At 50.6% G+C, this 22,774-nt stretch overlaps 1 protein-coding gene across 6 annotated transcripts in view; it reads left to right on the top strand.

Moving 5' to 3' along the window:
- The window catches only part of DOC2B (double C2 domain beta), a 29,951-nt gene extending 17,032 nt beyond the window's left edge, over nt 1-12,919 (top strand). For 2 of the 6 annotated variants that reach the window (XM_045835781.1, XM_045835784.1), the window contains 5 exons: nt 533-690; nt 8,208-8,289; nt 8,688-8,785; nt 9,049-9,145; nt 9,777-12,919. In XM_045835781.1, coding sequence (XP_045691737.1) covers nt 533-690; nt 8,208-8,289; nt 8,688-8,785; nt 9,049-9,145; nt 9,777-9,818 — 477 coding nt within the window. In that variant the 3' untranslated portion in view covers nt 9,819-12,919. The remainder of the gene's footprint in view (nt 1-532; nt 691-8,207; nt 8,290-8,687; nt 8,786-9,048; nt 9,146-9,776) is intronic. The other 4 variants (XM_045835783.1, XM_045835785.1, XR_006785329.1 and 1 more) reach the window with 3 other exon arrangements.
- The last annotated feature ends 9,855 nt before the right edge of the window (nt 12,920-22,774 follow it).

The following is a 22,774-nucleotide window of genomic DNA, read 5'->3' as shown; positions in this document are numbered from 1 at the left end:
GGGCCCTGCCGACGAGGGCCCGTGTGGGGCTTCCCTTTACCCAGAGGCAGAGTGCAGTTGTGGGCCAAGGGACATGGCCGAGACTCTGTGGGAGAGGAGCCTGGCAGAGGGACCCTTGGGAGCCCTGCGGCTCCAATGGGTGCGTCTGGGTGGACAGAGGGTGCAGGAGAGGGGTCCATGTGAGCAGCAGCCAGAATGTGGGAACGGCTGATCTCAAGAGAGTGGGGCCTGGAGAAGCGTCGGGCTGGCAGCGGTGGGGAAGCCAGACAGTGCGGCCCAGAGCTGAGGTCTGATCCCAGAGGTGGGCACAAGCCTGGGCGGCCCCCCACCGGCCTCCCGGCTCTCTCTGGGCTTGGGAATGTGTCAGAGCTTTGTCCTCCGTTTTCTCCCCAAGGGGGCCACCCCTGAACCCTGAGAAGCTCCAGGAAGCACCTGCCCCATTTGTGCTGGGCCTGTGGATGGCCTTGGTGGCCTGTGGCTGAGGGAAGGGATAGGAACAGGGAGGACAGCCCTGTGACTACCCGCCCCACAGGTGGACAAGACGGAAGACAAGTCCCTGGAGGAGCGGGGCCGCATCCTCATCTCCCTCAAGTACAGCTCGCAGAAGCAGGGCCTGCTGGTCGGCATTGTGCGCTGCGCACACCTGGCCGCCATGGACGCCAATGGCTACTCGGATCCCTACGTGAAAACGTGAGTGTGCGGCCCGGCCGGCCACCTCCTTCTCCAGTCACCTCGGGGGACAGGAGGCCCATGTGACAAGGGCAGCAGTTGCGGGGCCAGCACAGAGGGCGTGCCCAAAGCAAGGTGGGCACTGTGGGCACGGTGCCCTAGGCCAGATTCTCTTCTGTGCTCCTCTGGCAACTCCACGGGCTAAGTCTGCCCGGCCCCATTTCACAGATGAGTAAACTGAGGCCTATGGAAGCTGAGTGGTTTCCCAGGGTCACACAGACAGAGCAATTATCTCCTGATGCCCCACTCAGGCTACCCCGTGACCGCAGGGCTCAGGAGGGGCCGCAGCAGGTTGCAGGAGGGGCGGGGGGCAGCCTGTGCCGAGAGGCCGGGAGACCCGGTGAAGGAACTCCGCAGGAACTTGGTGCTGCCCACGCCTGCCCAGCCCTGCGCTGGTACCCCAGGTGCACACGAGGACCCACCCAGCCCTACCAGCCGGGGCTCGTGGTGGCGCTGGGGAGACACTAACTCGAGCCGTGCAAGGCGACCTGGGCCCCGGAGTCGTGAACCCGCGCCCAGACAGGCTGCGGTGCTAGCTCTGAGGCGCAGGCAGGAGTTGGTGGCCCTTCAGGAAGGGATGGGTGAAGCCGGCGTCACAGTGACCGCCATCGGTGCTTTGGGCTGCCCACAAGCCAAGGTGGGTATCAGTCTGCGTTCACAGCGAGGCTGTCCCAGAGGCTGGGCGTGGGGAGGAACCGGCTCGCAGAGAGGAGGCGCTCCCCTTGGCTCAGAGGAGCAGAGGGGCTGGGCCTGGCCTGAGGGGGCCCGGGGCACGGAGGCCACGGGGAGGCCTGTGCCGCCACATGGCACAACCCTGCAGCCCCCTTCCCACTGGTCACTATCACACTCCTGTCACTTTTTAAGTGAGATGACAGGAATGAGCACTTTGGAAAACAGCCTGGCAGCGGCTCAAAGGTTAGGCCTGCAGCTACCACACGGCCCAGCCATTCCACGGCTCGGCACGTACCCCAGAGAACTGAAAGCAGTGTCCCCGCAAAACCGTGTGCGTGGACGTTCGTAGCAGCATTATCTGCACAGACAGAAGTGGGAACAGCCTAAGTGTCCCTGGCCGCTGCACTGACGGAATGTGGCCGCTCGCGCAGTGGAGCCTCGGCTGGCCAGAAGGAGGACCGAAATGCCGATTCACGCTTCAGCGTGGGTGAACCTTGTAAATGAGACGCTGAGCGAAAGAAGCCGGTCACAAAGGCCACGCACGGCACAGTTCCACGTCCAGATCAGGCAAATCCTCAGTGATGGGAAGCAGACGAGCAGTTGCCAGGGGCCAGGAAGGTCAGGGGGCATGGGGGTGACCGCTGATGGGGGCTGGGTCACCTCCCGGGGCCCGGAGACATTGCAGGACTGTGGCGGTGGCAGCGGTGCCACTCTGGGGACGGACTGGAAACCCTTGAATCGTGTGCACGTGAGCAAGGTGCAGCGCATGGCACGTGAACTGTATCTCAGGAAAGCTGTTGTTTTTAAATCCAACGCCAGCAGGCTCCAAGGGCAGCACCCAGGTACGACGGGGCGCTGACCAGGACCCCTGGGGAAGGTCAGGGGCTACTCATTTTCCACATAAAAACAACGAGGAATTGGGCCCTAACGTCAACCGTCAGCAAAACCACGATGTCCAGGGGATCAGAGACCCCCACCCACCCCCCGAGCGGGCAGTGCTGTGACGAGTCAGAAGAGGAACAGGACACTGCACGACCCCTGGCGGGAAAGTCAGGAACTCCAGTCGAGTAGGAGGCGGGGGCGCCCCGTGGCTGCGTCGTTTCCTTCTTGGTGTCCTGGAAACCCACGCCTGGTGGAGGCTGTCGCTGCAGCCCTGCTGCTCACAGCGATGCCCTGCCAAGAGCCAAGCATCCGTGGGCCGTCGGCCGGGGCACCGTGGCACAGTGTGTGGCGTAAGCACAGAGCGGGCGCCGTGCAGCTGGAAATGAGCACTTAGGACTGGGAGGGTTAGCGTGGACAGCTATCCAAAGCATGCCAAGCCCAAAAGCAAACTGCAGAATGGTGTGCACAGTGTGATGCCATTTCTGGCCATTTTTTACTTTTTTTTCCCCTCAGCTGAGACATGCTCATTGATTTTAGTGAGGGAGGAAGGTAGAGACAGGGAGAGGAACGAACATCAATCGGTTGCCTCTTGCACACACCCTGGCTAGAGATCGAACCCAAAACCCAGGCATGTGCCCTGACTGGGAATCGAACCAGCAACCTTTCGGTTCACAGGACAACACTCCCACTGAGGCACATCGGCCAGGGCCCCGGCCCCGGGGGGTGGTCTGAGGAGGACAGAAGGGGAAGGGACTGGAAAGGGGAGCAAGGTGCCACCGCCTGTGCCAGTAATGCTGGAGCTCGCTTATGGCAGCAGATACAGTCTGACGCACAACGCTGTGATGTTTTAAAGTCAGACTCAGTGGCCATTGCCAGGTTGACAGGACCCCCAGGGTCCTGTACTGGGTTATCCAGAAAGCAAGGTCTCACCTGATACAACAGAGTTGGAGCGGGGCGCCCCCGTGGCTGGGCCTGTGCCCCAAGAGAGGGCACCTGTGAACTGAAATTCAGCCAGGGAAGCGCCAGGTGGAGGTGCAGAGCTAGATGGTCCCAAGCCTTTTGTCAGCACCCTTATTTTTCTACACCTCACCTCAAATGACACATGCCTCAGTTTCCCCAGGCTGAAAATTGACCCCCAATCCAGCTTTTCGGAGTGTGAGGGACAGACAGCGCTGGCACCACTGTCGTGTGCGGAGTCACTGCGGTGTGTGGGCTGGCTCAGGCCTCGCCGCACCCTCCCAGGGCCCCTGCGCTGTCGCCGCTCTACTATCTCCTCACTGCACCTGGGCGACTGAGGGAGCTCAGGCAACTCGTGAGTCCTGCTGGCCAGTGCAGGAGGGGGTCCTGAGAGCCAGGAAGGGACAGAGACCAGTGGCCAGGCCTCCGGGGCTTGGCCAGGCCCGCTCCTGGCCCGTGCAGGTTGTACTCGGGGACTCACTGGAGTGTGGAGGTGAGGCGGTGGGGAGCTTCAGGCAGAGGGGACAGCATGGGCTGGAGGCAGGACAGAGGACCACCCCTAGGGGAGCTGCTGGTGCTAGAGGCCCTGAGACTGGTGGCCTCCTGGGGAACCTGGGGAGGGGTCACTAGGTAGACACCGGCCATGCAGCATTGAGGACGTGGGGATCCTGGAACAGCTTTCCTTCAGGGGGCTCCCAAAGGGAGGGTGGGCGATGCTCCCACTGGGCAGGGCTCCCCTGCTTTCTCCTCACCCCCAAAGCAAAGAGGCAGAGGACAGGTCAGAAAACGAAGTACCAATAAACAGCCGAAAGGTCGAACAAGCGCACGGAAGCTTGTAAGGAGCTGAAGACATTCCCCGTGTCTGGGTGGGGCGTGTAAGGGAAACCCCAGCTCCAAAAACTGGCTGGACGGAAGTGTACACTCGCTCCGTGCACAGCGAGCGTGGCCCACCCCCACGGCCGAGACGGAGAACGCGCTCTCCGAGTTTCCCCAGCCCCAGGCAACCGCTGGCGTGTTTCCAGCATTTCTCATCGAGGTTGTCGTACAAGGTGCCAGCTTTCGAATGTGGCTTCTTTCCTGTTGCCCATTGCATTGGAGGTTCAGCCAGGTGGGCGCGTGGACCGGTAGCTTGGTCTTCCTTGTCTAACAGCCGTCCGTGGGACAGGCCACCGCAGTGACCCCGGGTCACCCGCCCAAGTGCCTGTGGTGTGTGTCCAGTTTGGGGGTGACTGCGTGACACTGCCAGAAGACGGGGGTGGGTGTGGACACACACCTTCATTTCTTCCCCCCACCCCCAGCTTTTATCAATATGTATTTTGTAGAGCTTCGATAATGAACCAGTACTATTTATATAATAAAAATCACAACCCCAAAACTAATACGTGCCAAGTAAAGCAACGGTGAGATGGCACTTTCTGCCTTTCAAACTTGCAAGGAATTTGTACTATTAAGTTTACTGGAGTAACACTGGTTAGTAACATTAGATACATTTCAGGTGTGCGACTTTTGAACGTGGTGGGTTCACTCTGTTGTGTGCTCCCCACCTGAAGTCTCGTCCCCTCCCCTTCTGTCACCTTGTGATTTAACCCCCTTCCCCTCTGGCAGCCACCATTCTGTTGTATCTATGAGTTTGTTTTATTTGTTCATTTGTTGCTCTTCGTTTTGTATCCCACATGTGAGTGACATCGCACCGTTCTTGTCTTTAGCCTTATGACTCACGTCACTCAGCACAACACTCCCAACAGCCTTCCGTGTTGTCACAAACGGCGACATTTCATCTCTTCTCTTTTATGGCTGAGTAGTATTCCATTATGTATATACACACGTATATACCTTTATATTTATATCAAATATGCTTTATCCAATCATCCACCAAAGGACCTTTAGGTTGTTTCCACATCTTGGCTTTTGTATATAATGCTGCAGTGCACACAGGGTATGCATCTTCACGGATACACGTTTTCAGTTTTGGGGGTGGATGCCCAGAAGAGGGATGGTCGAGTCATGTAGTAGCTCTGTTCTTAACTGTCGGAGGAGCCCCCACACTGCTGCCGCAGAGGCTGCACCATTTACACCCCGGCAGCGGCGTGCGACGGTTCCCTCCGCCCTGCACCCTCCCAAAATGCGTGTCGTCTTATTGATGACAGCCACTCGGACGGGGTGAGGTGGCGTCTCCCGTGGTTTTGATGTTCATTTCCTGATTGGTGCTGTTGAGCATGAAAATACATGTGTGTCTTCCTTGGAAAAATGTCTATTCAGTTCCCCTGCCCATTTTTTAATCCAAGTGTTTGGGTTTTTGTTGAGTTGTATGAGTTCTTTATATATTTTGGATATTAGCCCCTTCTTGGAGGGATCATTTGCAAATATCTTCTTCCATTCAGCTGGTCGCTGTTTTGTTAATGAGTTCTTTGCCGTGCAGATGCTTTTTGGTTTGATATGGTTCTGTTTGTTCATTTTTGCTTTTACTTCACTTCCCTTCAGGGTCCAGTTCACAAAAACCCCTCTGAGACCAAGGTCCATAGGTTTAGTGCCTGTGTTTTCTTCCATGTATTTTGTTGCAGGTCTTCTATTCAAGTCTTTAATCCATTTCAAATTAATTTTCATGTATGGTATCAGATACGTCTAGTTTCATTCCTTTGCATGTGAGTTTCCAGTTTTTTCAACACCATTTATTGAAGAGACTTTCCTTTGTATGTTGGTGGCTACTTTTTCAAAAATGAGTTGCCCATGTACATGTGGCTCTGTTTCTGGGCTCCCAGTTCTGTTCCGTTGGTCTGTGGATCTGCTTTTCTGCCAGTTCTATGCTGTTTTGATTACTGTAGCTTTATAGAATGGTTTGAAGTCAGGTAGTGTGATACCTCTGGCTTTATTCTTTTTTCTCAGGATTGCTTTGGCTATTCAGGGCCTCTTGTGGATTTGAAGAATTTTTGTTCTATTTCTTTGAAAAGTGCCATTGGGGTTTTTTGCTAGGGATTGCATTAAGCCTATGGATTTCTTTAGGTAACATGGCCACTTTAATCCTGTTAATTCTTCCAACCCATGAACACTGACCGTCTTCCTCCACGACGGCATTTCCAGTCCCTGCCGGCAATGGTTGTCGGCACCACTGTGCTGTCTAAGGCTCCCCAGTCCCCTCTACCGGGGTCCGCCGCAACCAGACTCGGGCAGGGTGATGCGTGTTCCTGGGGGACACTGCCTTCACCCCTCTCACACTCTGGGCCGACTCCCCTCGCTGCCACACTCTGGAGCCACGGTGGGCGCCACACTGCCGCTGTGGCCACCGCCCCTGACCTTCCCTGGTGCTGCCCGCCCTGTCCATTCCGATGTGCCCACCATCAGAGGTTCTGATGTATGAAGCTTTCAAGCATGTTTGTGTGTCAAGCAGGGGATCCTTTGTTGAGTGACAGTTGTCCAACTTGTTTTTAATTTAAGGGAGAAAACAAAGAAGTCTTCTTGCTCTGCCATGATACTGACGTCCCCAGCAAGGATTTTTTTGTATTATATTTTATTGATTATATTATTGCAGTTGTCCAATTTTTCCCTCTTTGTGCCCCTTCCACCCAGTACTCCCCACTCCCTCAGGCAATCCCCACACCATTGCTCATGTCCATGGGTCATGCGTATAAGTTCTTTGGCTGCTCTATTTCCCATACTGTACTTCACATCCCCATGGCTGTTCTGTAATTGCCTATTTGTACTTCTTCATCCCCTCACCCCTTCACCCATTCTCCCCCACAGCCCCTCCCATCTGGCACCCACCAAAATGCTCTCCGTGCCCATCATTCTGTCTCTGTTCTTCTTGTTTGCGTAGTTTGTTTTTTAGATTCAACTGTTGATAGATATGTATTTATGACCATTTTATTATTCATAGTTTTTATCTTTTTCTTAACTAAACCCCTTTAACATCTCATATAATACTGGTTTGGTGATGATGAACTCCTTTAGCTTTCTCTTGTCTGGGGAGCTCTGTATCTACCCGTCGATTCTGAATGGCAGCTCTGCCCAGCAAGGGTCTTTAAGGTGATGGTGCTCGGCTGTGTCAAGGGCATCGCAGGTCAATTGGATGGCCTTTGTGGAGGACCGGTTGGGGAAAGGAAGGAAGGAATTGACAGGTGCATGGCCTTGGGTGGGTAATTTCACTTCCAGGAACTCAGTAACGTGCTCCACGGGTGTCTCCTGACCTGCCCGGCACTGGGACAAGTGCCAGGAAGCTGGTGGTGGGTGAGCCATGTGTGGTCCTCCCCCCAGGGCACCCTCAGCAGGGGCTTAGCAATTGGTGCTCAACCCTCTATGCGAGGACAGGCTGAGCAGCTCTGCAACGGAGAGGTCTGAGCCTCCTGTCCTGGCTTCTGAACGCCAGCCCTGCGCCCAGCGGCTGCGTGGCCCCGAGCAGCTGCCCCTGTCCCCCGAGCCTCACAGGGAGACTTCACAGTCCAAGGAGCTGGTGCCAGCGGGGGGCCGACCCACAGGCCAGGCCTCCCTCCCCGCCGGGAAGCACCGTCACTGCCCAGAGGCCTCTCTCCGTGCTCAGCGCTCCAGTGAGGCAGCGGCCATGGTTGCACGACTCCGGGAATGTACTAGAAACCGCTGTACTTTATGCTTTAGAAAGATGAGGTTTATAGATCTTAATAAATCTACTCTAAAAAAAACTAAAGATAAGTTCTAACAAGGGACAAATGCCGCTCAGATGGTTTTCTGGTGAGAAATGCGAGCTCTGTGGACATGGGCTTGCAGAGTCGAGGAAAGCCCTCTCCGCTGAAGGGCCCCCGGGGCTGCAAGGTACGAACATTCCAGGAAGGGGTGTGCGAACACTCCCTGTGAGTGTGCTGGGGACTCTGAGGATCAGGGTGAGCAGGGGGCCCACAAATCTCCCTCCGAGGACAGAAAGCTCTTCCGAGCCCTGCTGCTCCCTCTGTACCCACAGCCTCCCCACCCTCTGCCTGCCTGTCCACTGGTTACAATTCCAGGTACCTGAAGCCCGACGTGGACAAGAAATCCAAGCATAAGACAGCAGTGAAGAAGAAGACCCTGAACCCAGAGTTCAACGAGGTACACGGGACTGGTGAAGCCACAGGATGTCGTCTTCCCCCCTCCTGGGGCAAGGGGACTGCGAGGGACTGGGTTCTCAAGGGTCACAGCTTAAAGGACGGGAAGGGGCTGTCAGGAGAGCCCCCGCTACGGGCGGCAGGGGAGAGGCCCTGGCCAGGCTGAACCAGGCCAGGGTGCTGCAAACAGAGGGGAGGGGCAGCCTAGAAAGGTCTTCAGAGGATGGAACTGAGGGGATTGTGGCCAGTTGGATGCGGAGTTGAAAGGGGGGAACCCCGCAGCAGGAGTGGGAGGTGCGAGGGAGTGGGGGACACTCCGGGCGGATGTGATTGGGGCGAGCAGCCAGCGCAGGGGCAGACAGAGGACACGCGTCCAGAGAGTGAGAGGGGTACCCCCTTCAGAGCACCATGGAAACCAGTGGGAGGCAGGACTCCACAAAGAAGGGGGTGGTCAGCAGAACTAGACCCAAGAGAAGTCAAGCGCAGCAAGGCTGGGAAACGTGAGTTGCTTTGGCAATAAGGAGGCTCTGGGGAATCTGGAGAGAGGTTTCCGTGACAAAAGCGGGGGTGGTTGGGATGAGGGGAACCTCCAGACCCTGGCCAGGCTCTCGGGCACATGTGAGCGAGCTGCCTGAGAACCCACCATCACCACCATCAGGCACTGGCCGCCCACCCGCCCCTCGGTCCATGCCCCCGCCGTACCCCCCCCCCAGCCCTCCTGGCCACGTGACATCAGCTGTGACTCTCCCCTTCTGGCCACCAGGAGTTCTGCTACGAGATTAAGCATGGGGACCTGGCCAAGAAGACCCTGGAGGTCACGGTTTGGGATTATGACATTGGAAAATCCAACGATTTCATTGGTAAGAGGACACAACGAGATTGCCATTCAGCCAGATGCCTGTCCTGGCTTCAGTGAAGGGCAGTGGCCCTGAATCAGACTGTAGCCCTTCTATCCTGGCCCCTGGGGGAATCTGGGGCCACAGACCACCTGCCCCCACACATGAAGGGCTTCAGACCTGATCAGTGTGACTCCATGGCACCGAGGGAGAGGCAAGCCCAGAGATGGAAAGAGGCCTGCAGGGTCACACAGGGGCCTGCAGTGGAGTAGGGGAGAGAGGTGGTGCTGGTCAGCACCTCGGGCTGGACTCGGAGCCCTCGTGGCCCCAAATCCACGGTGGTGTGTGCGCAGGAGGGGTCCCCCGGCCCGTTCTCGCTCTTTTGTTGTCCCCCTCCCTCGGCCCCTAACAAGTACCCCTGCGCTCTGCCCCGGCACTGCTCTCGCCCTGGGTAGTAGAAGGGCGGGATCCCCGGACCCTGATCTGGGGCAGGGGGACCACTGTCCACCCTTAGAGCTCCGTGGGCGAGGTGGAGAGCCCGGCCTTGGAGCATGGAACCTGGGAGGGGGTGGGGGGAGCACTGGCTCCGGAGGGATGGGCTGTGGGAGTGCCTGCCCCCAGGCCCCTGGCTGCCCCCTCCACTCCCCTCCCGCAGGCGGTGTTGTTCTGGGCATCAACGCCAAGGGTGAGCGCCTGAAGCACTGGTTTGACTGCCTGAAGAACAAAGACAAGCGGATCGAACGCTGGCACACGCTCACCAACGAACTCCCTGGGGCCGTGCTCAGCGACTGACCGCCCCCACCTGCCACCGCACCCGTCCTTGCCTGTCACTTGGCCCAACGCAGGCCTGGTCCTGGGCTTCCTCAGCTGCTACCAAGGGCCTCGGCCCCCTCGTTGGGGGAGATCCAGGACACCTGTTCGGACACAACCGCTGCAGCCCCCGCTCGGAGGCCACGGAGGGCCCAGCCACTCCGAGGAACACCGAGGGCAGAGGGCCAGGCCTGCTTTCAGTCCCTGCGGCCTGATAGGGCCAGAGGTGAGAGGAGAGGAGCTTGGCCTCAGCACCCACCCCAGCGACCGGGAAGGGTCTGTCCAGGAGACGAGGACCCTACTAGAGGTCAGCAGTAAGTCACATGGGACCCAGGCTGAGAGACCAGGAGTGCAGGGGCGCCTGGATGGGGCCGGCGAGAACTCCTGAGGGGAACATTAGGAAGAGGGGCTTGGGAGGAGGAGACTGGGGACAGGACTCTGACTTCATCTGTTCGTCTCTGGCATTACGGGGCGGGCGGGTGGGAAAAGGCTGACCTGAGAGCCAGGAATCTAGTGAAGTTCCCAGAAGCTCCCAGTGAACTCGGGCACTTGGCAAATGCTTCACTCAAGGATTTCGCAAGCCCCTGGGGACGAATGAAACCCAGAGCCCGCCCTCAGGGAGTTCCCGGTCTAGTCAGGGAGCAGGAAACAAATCATCACAGTGGAGAGTGAGGACTGCCAAGGTCAGCCTGGCCCACCTGCTACTGCTCTGGATTCTGCTGGGAGGGCAGGGAGGGCTCCGTGGAGGAGGTCACGCTGCAGCGAGGCCTGGACGGGTGGTGGCGTGTTCAGGCAGACAAAGGCGAAGGGCCGCGAGGGCAGTGGGAATGGTCAGCAAAGGCCTGCAGAGGAGAGAACAGCGATTGGGCCAGGGACTCCGGGAATCTCTGGGGCGCAGGGTTTGTTAGGACAGGAGTGGGGCCCCAGAGGGGTGGTACCCAGCCCTGCTCCCCCCTGCCCCATCCCCGGCTGCCAGGCCAGGGGGCTCACAGTCGTGGGGGCAGCGACGGAAGCCCTGTGGGGAATCGTGTTGGTGCAGCCACAGTTCAGTCCTCAGACCCAGTTTGCCCACCTCTGATCACTCTGTGCTCCCAAGGAGTCTGGAGGATGGATCCCGCCCCTTGTTCTTCCCAGAGGAAGCATCAGGTCAGCTGCAGTCAAGACAGAAAAGGGCCCCTTGTTTTGCATGAAAAGCAAAGATTCCTCCTTGTCCTCACCCTCCTCTCCCCTTGTTCTGCCTCCCCTGACCTTCAGGGTTTGGGATTGCGTAGTGGGGGGGCCTCAGGTGGTTGCCCATGCATCCTGGCCCTACTGTGGCCACTGATGTCCCTCTCAGGAATACTTGGCAACAGCCCAGGGCCATGATTCTGGGAAAGCTGAGAGAGAGACACCCTGCCTGGTAGGCCTGTTTGTATGCTGAGTCAGTCTCCAAAGTGGAGTTGAAGGCTTGGGGCCTGGGTCTGATGCCCCAGATTTTCCTGCCTAACAAGGGGCCTTCAGGAACCCTGGGCGAGCAAATGCATAACCAAAGGGCTTCTGTGTTCAACCTGTCACTGCACTGATGGGAAACAGAGCCCAGAGAGGGAAAGTAACCTGCCCAAGGCCTTGCAGCCTTACCACAGCTGGGGCTGGCCAGGCTCCACGGCCCCTGCCCACTCCCAGCCCAGGCTCTGGACGCCACACTTAGGGGAAGTAGGGTGCTGGGCTCACACACGAGAGGTCCTGCTGGCTGCCTGCCTGGCGCCGTTCCCTGCCTGCTGCCCACACACACCAACACCAGCAGCAGGGCTCACAGGGGCACAGGGCTGGACCCGCTGCTGCACACACAAAGCACACCACCATCCGAGGCCTGGGGTGATGATGTGACTCCCACAAAGTGCCCATCAGCCCTTTCCCAGTTTGCAGGGAACTCGGGACTTCAGTCCCAACACAGTACCTGGCAAACTTTGCTGGTCATGGAATGTTGGTTTTCCCATCTTTAAGAAGGCTTTGTGTGCGTTGAGAGTTTTACACGCACTGTCTTGAATTTTCACAATCCTTGTGTCTGGGTGAACTCTGGATATCTTCTTTGCTTTTGGAGGGCCTCACTCGGAGAAAAGACTCATGGCCTTTTTGTGAAGACATGGAAATGCTGAATGGCAGCTACAAGGGGCTGTGAGATACAGAGGGAAGCAGGCCCAGCTGGGACAAGAAGCCCGGACTCCTAGCACCTGGCCCAGCGCCCACTGCTGCCCCAGGCTGTTCAAGTGCAGACTGGGCCCTGAGAGATGGTCCCAGCTGAGCACAGGCTGGGAGGCAGGGTTTCTGCACAGCCAGCCCAAGTGGAGGATGGGGCGCTTGGACAGAAGGGCCCCCAGAGAGGGACAGAACTGGGGCGCTGTTCTAGACCACTTGCAGAATATATCTGTTAAAGAAAAGGCTCTTTGAGAAGCTGCAAAGCTCTGCCTTTAACCCCAAACTGGCATCTTTCCACTGATCCATTAGACCCACAAAGATGGGAAATTTGACACCAAAAAAAAAAACACACAAAAAAATGTCATTCCAAAGTCAGGAGTCAGTAACCTGGGGTCTCCCGATGCACGCCACCCTACTCCACCGCCTGCCTTCCTGGTCTCCACCCCACCCACCGCCACCACTAGCCAATCCCTGACGGGCCCGTCTTCCAACACTGAAGCGGTAACCTCCTGACCTCTAGTGGCAAGAGCGAGGAACTGCACCTCCTGGCCCGTGCATGTCCAGCCTTTGTTCCTTCCCAACCGACAGAACCTCCCGATGCATGGACTCTGGCTGTCGTCGACACAGACTCTCGTGCACTGCTTAACACCGTTTTGCTACCATGTGATGGCTGCAGAAACCGTCCTTAAACTGCAGCCCCACACACAATTTTTGTACTTTCATCTGGCCTACCCGAAGGTGTCCTTTTTAAGTCTTATTTGTTAATATTTATATTGACATATAATCCAAAGTAAATGGAAACGTTCATTGTGATCCTATCGGCTTGAGAGACTCATTTGCTAGATTTGAATATGAGCAGGAAAGGATGAGAGAATGGCACTGGGCTTAATCAGCACATTTTCTCATTTACTCCTCAGCAAGAATCCTTTTGAGGTAGGTTCCCATGCTACAGATGAGAAAAGTGAGGGGTTGAACCTCTGGTAGACGACAGAGCCAGAAGGCAGCCCGTGTCTTCAGAGACTTTTTACGCCAGAAACAGGATGCCATGCTGTCGACCACCCATTCAACAAACAGCTGTGGCAAATTAATGCCAGGCACTAGTCTTGGCTCCTAGGGCCGATTTATCGGCAAGACAGTCAGTACACAGCATGTGTATATTAAAAGACTAAAAGAAAAAAAAATGGGCATAAAGGGACCATGTGGGCCAGGCTGGCTGGGTTTAAGAAGGGAGATCAGGAGAACCTGTGGACAAGATGACTTCTAAGCTAAGAGTTGGAGAGGGTGAGGTAGGGAGCTTTGGGAATAGCTGGGGAAGAGTGACCCAAGTGAAGGGAACCTCTAGGTTCCCAGTGCCCCTCTAGGTGGGGGTAGGCCCAACTGGAGTGGCTTGAGGGATAGCAAGGAGGCCCATGTGGCTGGAGCGAGGTGGGGCAAGGGAGGAACGATAGAGGAGGGCATGGGGTGCAGGAGGCCAGACAGAGGAGGGCTTTGTAAAGATGCTTTCACTCTGGAGGAGGTGGGAGCTTTGTTTCTAACAGGCCACCCGGTAGAGAACAAACCTGTGGTCTGGGGCAGGAGAGCAGTTCCTGTTTGGAGGTCCCTCTCATGGTGGCATGCCCATGAGCCCAGGGTTCAATGTCTAAATGGTATCCAGTCCAGGGCAAAGTCAGCTGGGTCACAATCAGAGCCTGCTGAGACATGACTTTGGTCACCAGCCTCCCTTGGCAACCACCTCTGTGCTGGCCTAATTTTCCAGGCATCCTGCCCATTCTCTGGACTACCTGATACCCTTCCAGGGCATTCCTTTTCTGTTCACATTAACAAGAGTCAGATCTTGTAATTTTGGACAAAGAACACTGCCTGGTCCTCTAAAGCAGTAAGATCATCTAGGTCTCAAGTGTTACCTCTTTGTGAGGCCTGCCTGATTACCTCAGTCACTTTCTCCCCCATGACCCTGCTTTATTTTTGCCATGGCGCTTACCAACCAAATCACCTTGTGCATTTGCTCGTCTCTTTCTCCCCTCACTAGCCTTCTTGACAGTTGAGATCACATTTTTCTTCTTTTTTTTTAAAGATTTTATTTATTTATTTATTTATTTTTAGAGAGGAAAGGGAGGGAGAGAGAGAGAGAGAGAGAGAGAAACATCAATGTGTGGTTGCTGGGGGTTCTGGTCTGCAACCCAGGAATGTACCCTGGCCGGGAATCGAACCTGGGACACTTTGGTTCCCAGCCCGCGCTCAATCCGCTGAGCTACGCCAGCCAGGGGCACATTTTTCTTCTTTACCTCAGTAACTCCAGCCCAGGACTGAGCACCGAACAGCCCTCTAGTATTTGTTGAATGAATGGATGAAAGTTGTCACCATGGACACTGAAATGAGCCAAATCCATGTGTCTGGAGTATGTGATTATATGTTGGGTCTAAGCCCAGATACGTGCACGAGACTTCTGTTAGCGCCAAAGAATCCTGGGGTACAGAAGAGCAAGGACCCCACATACCCCAGTTATCCCAAGTAGAGAAAGGGAGAGAATGAGAGCGGGAGGGGGGAAAGCGGAGAAAGGAAGACTGGGAGGAGAAAGGAGAGAGGAAGACCGCAGGGGACTGAGGAAGAAAGGAAGTAAAGGGATGGCAAGAATGGGCCTGGGAAAAGCTACAGAAGCAGGCAGGGGCCAGCTCTCCACTGCACGCTCAGGGGTCCAGGGGAAGTAACAGCCCAGGATGGCCGAAGGCATGGCTTTCTGTAGTGTCCAGTCCCAGGGAGAGTGCTCCTGGGATGGGCTGAAAAGAGGTCTAAAAACGAATCACACCAGGAGAGGCACGTCCCCACTCCTGGGGCCAGCAGGAAAGGGGACGGGGAAGCCAACTCATTGTCCAGTGGCCAGTGTTATAATGAATACTGATCATGAAGATTCCTGCGTGCACAAAGCAGCACTGTGCTTGACGCTAGGAGACTCTTAGCCCAAGAAAACTGTGCAGAGCCAGTCTAAAGATGGATACAAAACGACATGGCGCACTAAGGGCAAGACTGACAGAAGGCTCGGAGTTCAGGCCTGGGCTAGGTGAGGCAGGGACAGGGGAGGAGCAGGATGTGGGCACAAGTGGTTTCCAGGAGTGACACTGCCCTCTGTGGACGAGAGAGACCTGGCCAGCGCAAAGCCCGTTCATGAGGACAACCTGGAGCAGTCCCCAACTCCCCAGAGTGCTCCAGCATGAGCAGAGGCTATGCAGGCAGCCTCCTCCAGAGTCTCTGCTCTCCCCCTAAACGTTCCCCACAGTGAAGGCAGCATCCCCACACATCTCCCCCTGAGCGGAAGAACAAGGACCGGCTGGGGACAGGCAATTCGTTCCTGTGCTATTTCAGCAGGGAATCCTTAAAGACTCTTGAGAAAATAACAGGGACCTGAGAGAAGGGGCCCAAATTAGTGTTAGAGGCAATAACACACAGAGCTCTGGGACGTGTACGCACTTAATCCTCATCATTATAAGATACTGTTTTAATCCCCACTTTGTAGATGAGAAAACTGAGGGACAGAGTAGCATGTTCAAGGATAATCAAGAGGTTGAGCTGGGATTTGAACCCAAGCCTGTGGCTTTAGAAACCACTCTTCAATGTCTACGATATGCTGCTGGGTGATGCAGATGGCGGTACCAGGCCTAACAGAAGCTTCTCAGGTCCCATTTGCCCTCAAGCTCCCAGGACCAGCAGGGTCCTGCTCTGCCAGGCACGTTTCCCAAGGCTCACCCTCAGTCCTCGCTGTCAGTCCTGACCCTCTGCAGCCCTCCTCTGCCCAGTGGGCTCTCAACTTGTCACAAGCCCCAGTTCCCCTCTGCGTCCCATGGATCTGGAGATGTGAAACTGGAGCACTTATGTGGCTCCCCAGGGGCCAGGTGTGAGCCGGGGTGAATGTATCACATTTTAGGAATCAGAAAACCGAGAATCCGAGAGCTCTCAGAGTCCCGGGTTTTCCTCTCCACTGCTCTGCACCTTCATCCTTTCACCTCTCCTCACACTTTCCCAGCCGATTCCTCAGCCCCGAGTGTGGGTGGCTTTCTGCTTGGCTCACCCCACCTACCTAGGAATGTTTTCTCTTAGTTTCTCCAGAGAGCAATGGCTGGATCCAGGCTACAACTCACCTCCTTGGGTCAAAGGGTCAGGGGATGAGGTCACAAGGTAAAACCATGGCTGTGGGCAGGACACATAGGGTCAAGTATGCCCTTCACAAGGTCCCTGAGCCAGTGGGAAAGGAAGGAGAGGTACCGGCCAAGGGAAAGAGGGGACAGAAGCTGAAGACCAGCGCCACAAGCATATTACGGCAGAAACCATTAAAAAAGCAAAGGCCAGTGAGCAGCCAAGAGCAAAACACTAAAAAGACAACAAAACCCCCCTAAACGATCAAGAGTGAATTAACTCCACTGTGATCCACATGGAGGTTAGAAAGTCACATGGACATGTCCATTTTAATTATGAATGTGGCAAAGTGTCTTGGCAAGGTGTGAGAAGTGAAGGGACAAAGGGATGAGCATAGGTTGCAATCCTTTTTATTCTCAATATTATATATATCGGTAAAATATACATAAAATTTATCACTTAAACCACTTTTAAAAAGATTTTTAGAGGGGAAGGGACAGAGAAAGAGGGAAACATCGACGTGTGAGACGTTACCTCTCACACCCGACAGGGAACCAAACCTGTGACCTTTAGGTTCACGGGCCGGCACTCAATCCACTGAGCCACACCAGCCAGGGAGTCATTTTAACCATTTTTAGGTTTACAATTCAATGGCACTAAGTACCTTCATAAGGTAGTGCTATCCTCACCAGTATTCCTACAACTTTTATCAACCCAAATTACCAATTAACTTCCTGCTCCCCCTCACCCCAGCCCCTGGTATAGTTTTTTTTTAAGTACTTTAAAAAAGCTTTCTGAGAGGAACACCAATGTGGGGTTACTTCTTCTGCACCCACTACTGGGGACCTGGACAGCAATCCAGGCATGTGCCCTGACTGGGAATCCAACTGGCAAATCTTTGGTTTGCAGGCCAGCACTCAAATGCACTAAGCCACACCAGCCAGGGCCATTTTCTCTTTGAACTTGCCTGTTCTGGTAACCTCATATAACTGGAATTATGTCTTTGTCCTTTTATGCCTGGCTCATCTCACTTAAAACAGTATTTTCAGGTTTCCTTCCTGTTAGTTTCTTTTTATGGCTGAGTAATATCCCACTGTACAGGAAAGGTCTTTTGTTTATTCATCTGCAGATGAACACGTGTTGTTTCCATTTTTTTAGCTATTTGTGAATAATACTGCTAGGAATATTTTTAAATGTTGCCTTTGTTTCAAAACATATGGCATATCATAATCTGCAGAACAATTCCACGTATTCCTCAGAGGATTTGTTTCCAGTCAGCCATCAATAAACAAAAGTTCCTAACTGGGAACAGTCTTACTGAGCTTTCAACCTCCTTGGAAGATCTGTCTGCACAAATGCTCATCTTCTGCTTTCTTCTGGATTAAGTAGAATTCCATTTGTTTATGTCCAGATTTTTAGCTATATCTCTTTGCGTTGTTTTTATATTATGCTTGCCCGAGGTATTCCCATATATCCTTCATCTCTCAGAGTCTTCTTAGAGTTACTATCATGTTACTTCAAGCAGTATTTTAAAAGTTGAAAGCAAATGGATTCATTTACCACCCCCTGGCTGCCTTTCATGCTATAGTTATTGTATGTATGATGTGCCTACATATATTAATCCCAAAATACAGGTCTATTCTTTGCTTTAAACACATAAAATATTTTCTTAAAAATTTTATTTATTTTTTAGAGAGGGGAGGGAGGGAGAAAGAGGGAGAGAAACGCCAGTGTGTGGTTGCCTCTCACATGCCCCCTACTGGGGACCTGGCCTGCAACCAAGCATGTGCCCTAACTGGGAATCAAACCAGTGACCCTTTGATTCATAGGCCAGTGCTCAACCACTGAGTCACGACAGCCAGGGCACATAAAGGATTTTTTTAAAAACTGGAAGAGAAGTCTTTTAAAAATTTACTTTCATATTTATCATTCACGTGCTCTTCCATTCCTTCTGGTAGATTATGAATGTAAATTGTTCTACCTTGTCTTTAGCATCACTGAAGAAAAACTTCTGGTGTTATTAACATTTCCTCACCCCAGAAATTTCAGGCATAGGCTCATGAACATAAATGCAAAAATTAAATAAACAGGATTTTAGTAAATTAAATCAAAAAAGAATTTAAAGGATAATACATAACTGGGGTTTATCCCAGAATGCAGAATTGGTTTTAACACTCAAAATGCAATCAGTGTAATTCACATTAACGAACAAAAACCAAAAACCCGTATTACCATCTCAATAGGTGCAGAACAGGCATTTGATAAATCCAACTTCCATTCTTGACAAAAAGAAATCTCAGCAAACTAAAAATACCAATGATCTCAACTTGATAATGGGCATCTATAAAACCTTTCAGCTAACATCATACTGAATAGTGAATGACAATGCTTTCCCCTGGAAGATCAGGAACCATACACGCATGTCTGCTCTCACTGCTTCTGTTCAGCATTGTACTGGAGGTTCCAGCCAGTGCAATCAGGCAAAATAAACAAAAAGTCCCCAAACTTAAGAAAAAAGTTAAAACTTTATATTCACAAGCAGTATGATTCTCTGTGAAGAAACCCTGATGAAATCTACAAAACCAAACACCACCACTAAGACACTGAATTCAGCAAGGCCGCAGGACACCAGGCCAATACACAAGTGTCCATTTTATTTCTATTATCAGCTATAAGCAATCAAAATGTAATTTTCAAAAGCAGGAATTTTACACAAACATCAAAAATCATGAAATATTTAAAAATAATCTGACAAAAGTGAAAGGACAAATCATTGCTGAAAAAGTCAAACTATTAAAAGATACCTTGGTTCATGAATCTGAAGACTTATTATAACACACACTTCACAAAATACAGATGGTAAAATCAGCACATAGAGATGCTGATCATTAGTCATTAAAAATACAAATTAAAATCATAATGAGATGCCACTATACACCTATTAGAATGGAAAATTTTAAGGACTGACTATACCAAGTGCTGGTGAGGATGTAGAGGACCAGGAGCTTTCAGGTACTGCTGGCGGAAATGTGAAATGGCAAATCACCTTGTCAATCAATTTGACAGTTTCTCAAAAAAGATACATACCTACCATACTATCACTCCGCTATTAAAAAGTATATGCCCACATAAAGACTTGTACACATTCATAGCAGCTTTATTTGTAACAGACAAAAACTGAAAACCCAAATGTCCATCAGCAGGTGAATAAACAAATTGTGGTATATCAAACAATGGAATACTTCTCAACAATAAAGAGAATGAACTATTGATACACACAAAATGAATGAATCTCAAAACAATCATGTTGAGTGAAAGGAGCCAGACACCACTCCTAAAAAGAAATACTGTGTGATTTCATTTATATAAAACTCCAAAAAATGCAAACTAAGGTAAAATAACAAAAAGTTAATGAGTGGTTGCTTGGGAGTCTAGGGAAGAATTTACAAAGTACAAAGAAATTTGAGAGCAAATGATGATTATGATGGTTTAACGGGCATATACATATTCCAAAACTTAAACCATATAGTTTATATACACACTTTGTATGTCAATCATATTTCAATAAAGCTGTTTTTTAAATGAAAAAAAGTTATCTTTCAGAAATTTCCTGAAAACGTGACAAGTATATTTTTCCTGTTACACACGTAACACATTAGAATCTTTTCTCATTTAGCATTATATGCAGGTATCTTTCTGTACCAGAAATGGTTTACCTCATTTTTTATTAACAGCAACATAGTATACGTATTAAGGGTGTACCATGATTGATGGGCATTTAGGTTATTTCTAATTTGCCACTCTAACGCTGAAATGCAAGTATTTTGCATATGTTGTGGGCACACTCACACAAGCAAAGGGTGCATGTACTCAACACTTTGTATTATCAAGTAGTCCTCTTAAAAAACGTATCTCAGGACCTACATAACTTAGAAATAATTTACCAAGATCATGTAAGATTAATGTATATTATTATTCTAGCAACAATTTGAAAATAAAACTTTAAATACTATTTTAAATGACACCAAAAATTCCAATACCTACAAATTAAGCCCAACAAAAGGTACCAGACCTCTCCAGAGAAAACCACAAAACGACGTTGAAAAAAATTAAAGATCTAAATGAGTGGAGGGGTATATATGATGTTGATGAATTTGAAAACATGATTATATAAAGATGTTGATTCTTCCCAAATGTATCATACATTCAATAAAGCCCTAATCAAAATCCCAGGTGTCATTGCTGTTCAATTATTGAAATTGATGAGTTTATTCTAAAACGTGTATAAAAGTGAAAAATGCCAAGAATAACCAATACAACCTTAAAGAACAACAAAAAAATTGGAGAACTCAAACCACCAGATATTGAATTATTTCAAACCCAGTGTTCCACTGGCACTAGAATAAATACACCAATGAAACAATAAATGGTGCTGAATCAACTGAATTATCTATGCCAAAAATTTTTTTTTTAATTTTCTTTATTTTTAGAGAGGAGAGGGGAAGAAACATCAATTGGTTGCCAAGGACCTGGTCCGCAACCCAGGCACGTGCCCTGATGGGGAATCAAATCAGTAACCCTTTGGTCTGCATACTGGCTCTCGATCCACTGAGCCACACCAGCCAGGGCAGAAAAATATTTTTTCTAGTACCTTCTTATTATTATGGACGAAAGCTCCACAGGATTCTTGATCTAGATACGGGGGCGGGGGGGTCAAACAATGCTTTTAGGAAAATAATATAAAAGACTAATGATCTTGGGATAGGCAGGTATTTCTTAAATAGGGCATATAAAGCACCTTAAAAGAAAATATGGATAAACTGTACTGTATCAAAATTAAGAACTATGCATCAAAAGACCTCAGGAAAATGAAAAAGCAGGGCAAAGAATGGAAAATAATTGCAATAACAACTCCAAAGACATACTCTTCCTGAAAACCAACAAGAAAATGACAACCCAACAGAAAAACAGGCAAAAGGGGGTATTTAACAAAACATCCAAATGTCCAATAAAGTTATTAAAAAGTTCTGTCTCACTCATCAAGAAAATGCAAGTTAAATTCATACTACTGCTATACAAACTCATCTGAATGCTACAGCTAAAAATAAGTGACGAGATGAAATGTCCCAAGGATGCGGTGCAAATGGGATTCCTACTGGTAGTGCTGGGAAAAAGCACCACTTTGAAAAGCTGTTTTGCAGTATTTGCTAAAGCTGAACGACTGTATTCCCTACGACCTAGATAAGCCCATTCTTAAGCATACATGCTACATTAACACATGAACGTATATACCAGAAGACAAGTACAGAAATGTCCACATCATTATTTGTAACACTCAAAAACTGAAAATAACCCAGTTTCCATAGAATACAATGCTATACTCACACAATACAGTACTATACAGCCATAAAAACACACTATTTAGCTAGTAACATGGACTAGCCCCAAAATGTTCAGAGGAAAAAAAAAGGTGTATGATTCCATTACCATCAAGTTCAAAAACAGGCAAAACTAACTGATAGTGATCAAAATACTGGTTTAGTTGCAGGAATAATCATCACTGAGGGAGCATAAGGGAGTATTCCAGATTCTGGTCCTGTTCTATTTCTTGATGTTAGTGGTGCTAAATGGCCTGTTCCTTCTGTTAAAATTCACTAATAAATTGCATACATTTTTACACTTAAATTTTAAAAAACTTTATAATTACTTGATATGCAAATACCTAGAGCAAGAAATTCTTTTAAGAACAATTTGCAGCCACCCTTATACCCAGCAGGACTGTATCTACAACCCCATGGTGAGTTATGGTGCAGGAGCACCAACCCAGGATCTCCCCCCGCCACCCCAAGGAGTAACTGGTACAGTGCAAGGTGTGATTCTTAAAAAGCTAGGAAGTGATGTATTTTAGAAATGTTTCCACCTACAGTGGCTAAAAATGAACTTGACTTTTAAGGTATTAAGACTTTGGTTCTCTAGAATACTCAGTCACAGCACTGTAGCAACTTGATAATCACCGATCCACAATCACTGATTACCTACTTGTCCAAACTAACCTATTTTAAATTGAATGAATCACTCTAACTGTAAAAATGACTAATTCTTGGACTTATAAATTAAGCTACAAAATAAAAACTGCCAAAAATTAATCTAGGTAATAAGCCCTTGTGACCCTTCCTTTTTAGACAGTAGCCACCTCAAAAGCCTTAAATGTACTTATCATTTATATTCTAACTCAGTTCTCATAATACATATTGCAGCTTTTGAAGGGATATATCAATTGTAAAACATACGCTTACCCCAGAAATATTTTAAAATATATGGATCTTAAACAATCACTTTAGGATAGAGAAAACAGTTTCAGTAAAACACCAAAGTTCTGATAAACAAAAGGTAACCAAACTCTGAAACCTGCTTGAATACCACCAGTCCCGCAGCTTTGGGCAAGTTCACCTTCTCCCTATTTGTTTCCCTATTTGCAAAATGCAAGTGACAACTCACCTAATTATCACCACCTGTGTGCTAGATACATTTTGAAAGTGA

The sequence above is a fragment of the Phyllostomus hastatus genome, unplaced genomic scaffold, assembly GCF_019186645.2.
Source record: "Phyllostomus hastatus isolate PE091 unplaced genomic scaffold, TTU_PhHast_1.1 phas_contig_210, whole genome shotgun sequence".
NCBI lineage: Eukaryota > Metazoa > Chordata > Mammalia > Chiroptera > Phyllostomidae > Phyllostomus > Phyllostomus hastatus.
The sequence above is the reverse complement of the archived record's forward strand: the minus strand, read 5'-3'. Positions and strand labels throughout refer to the sequence as shown.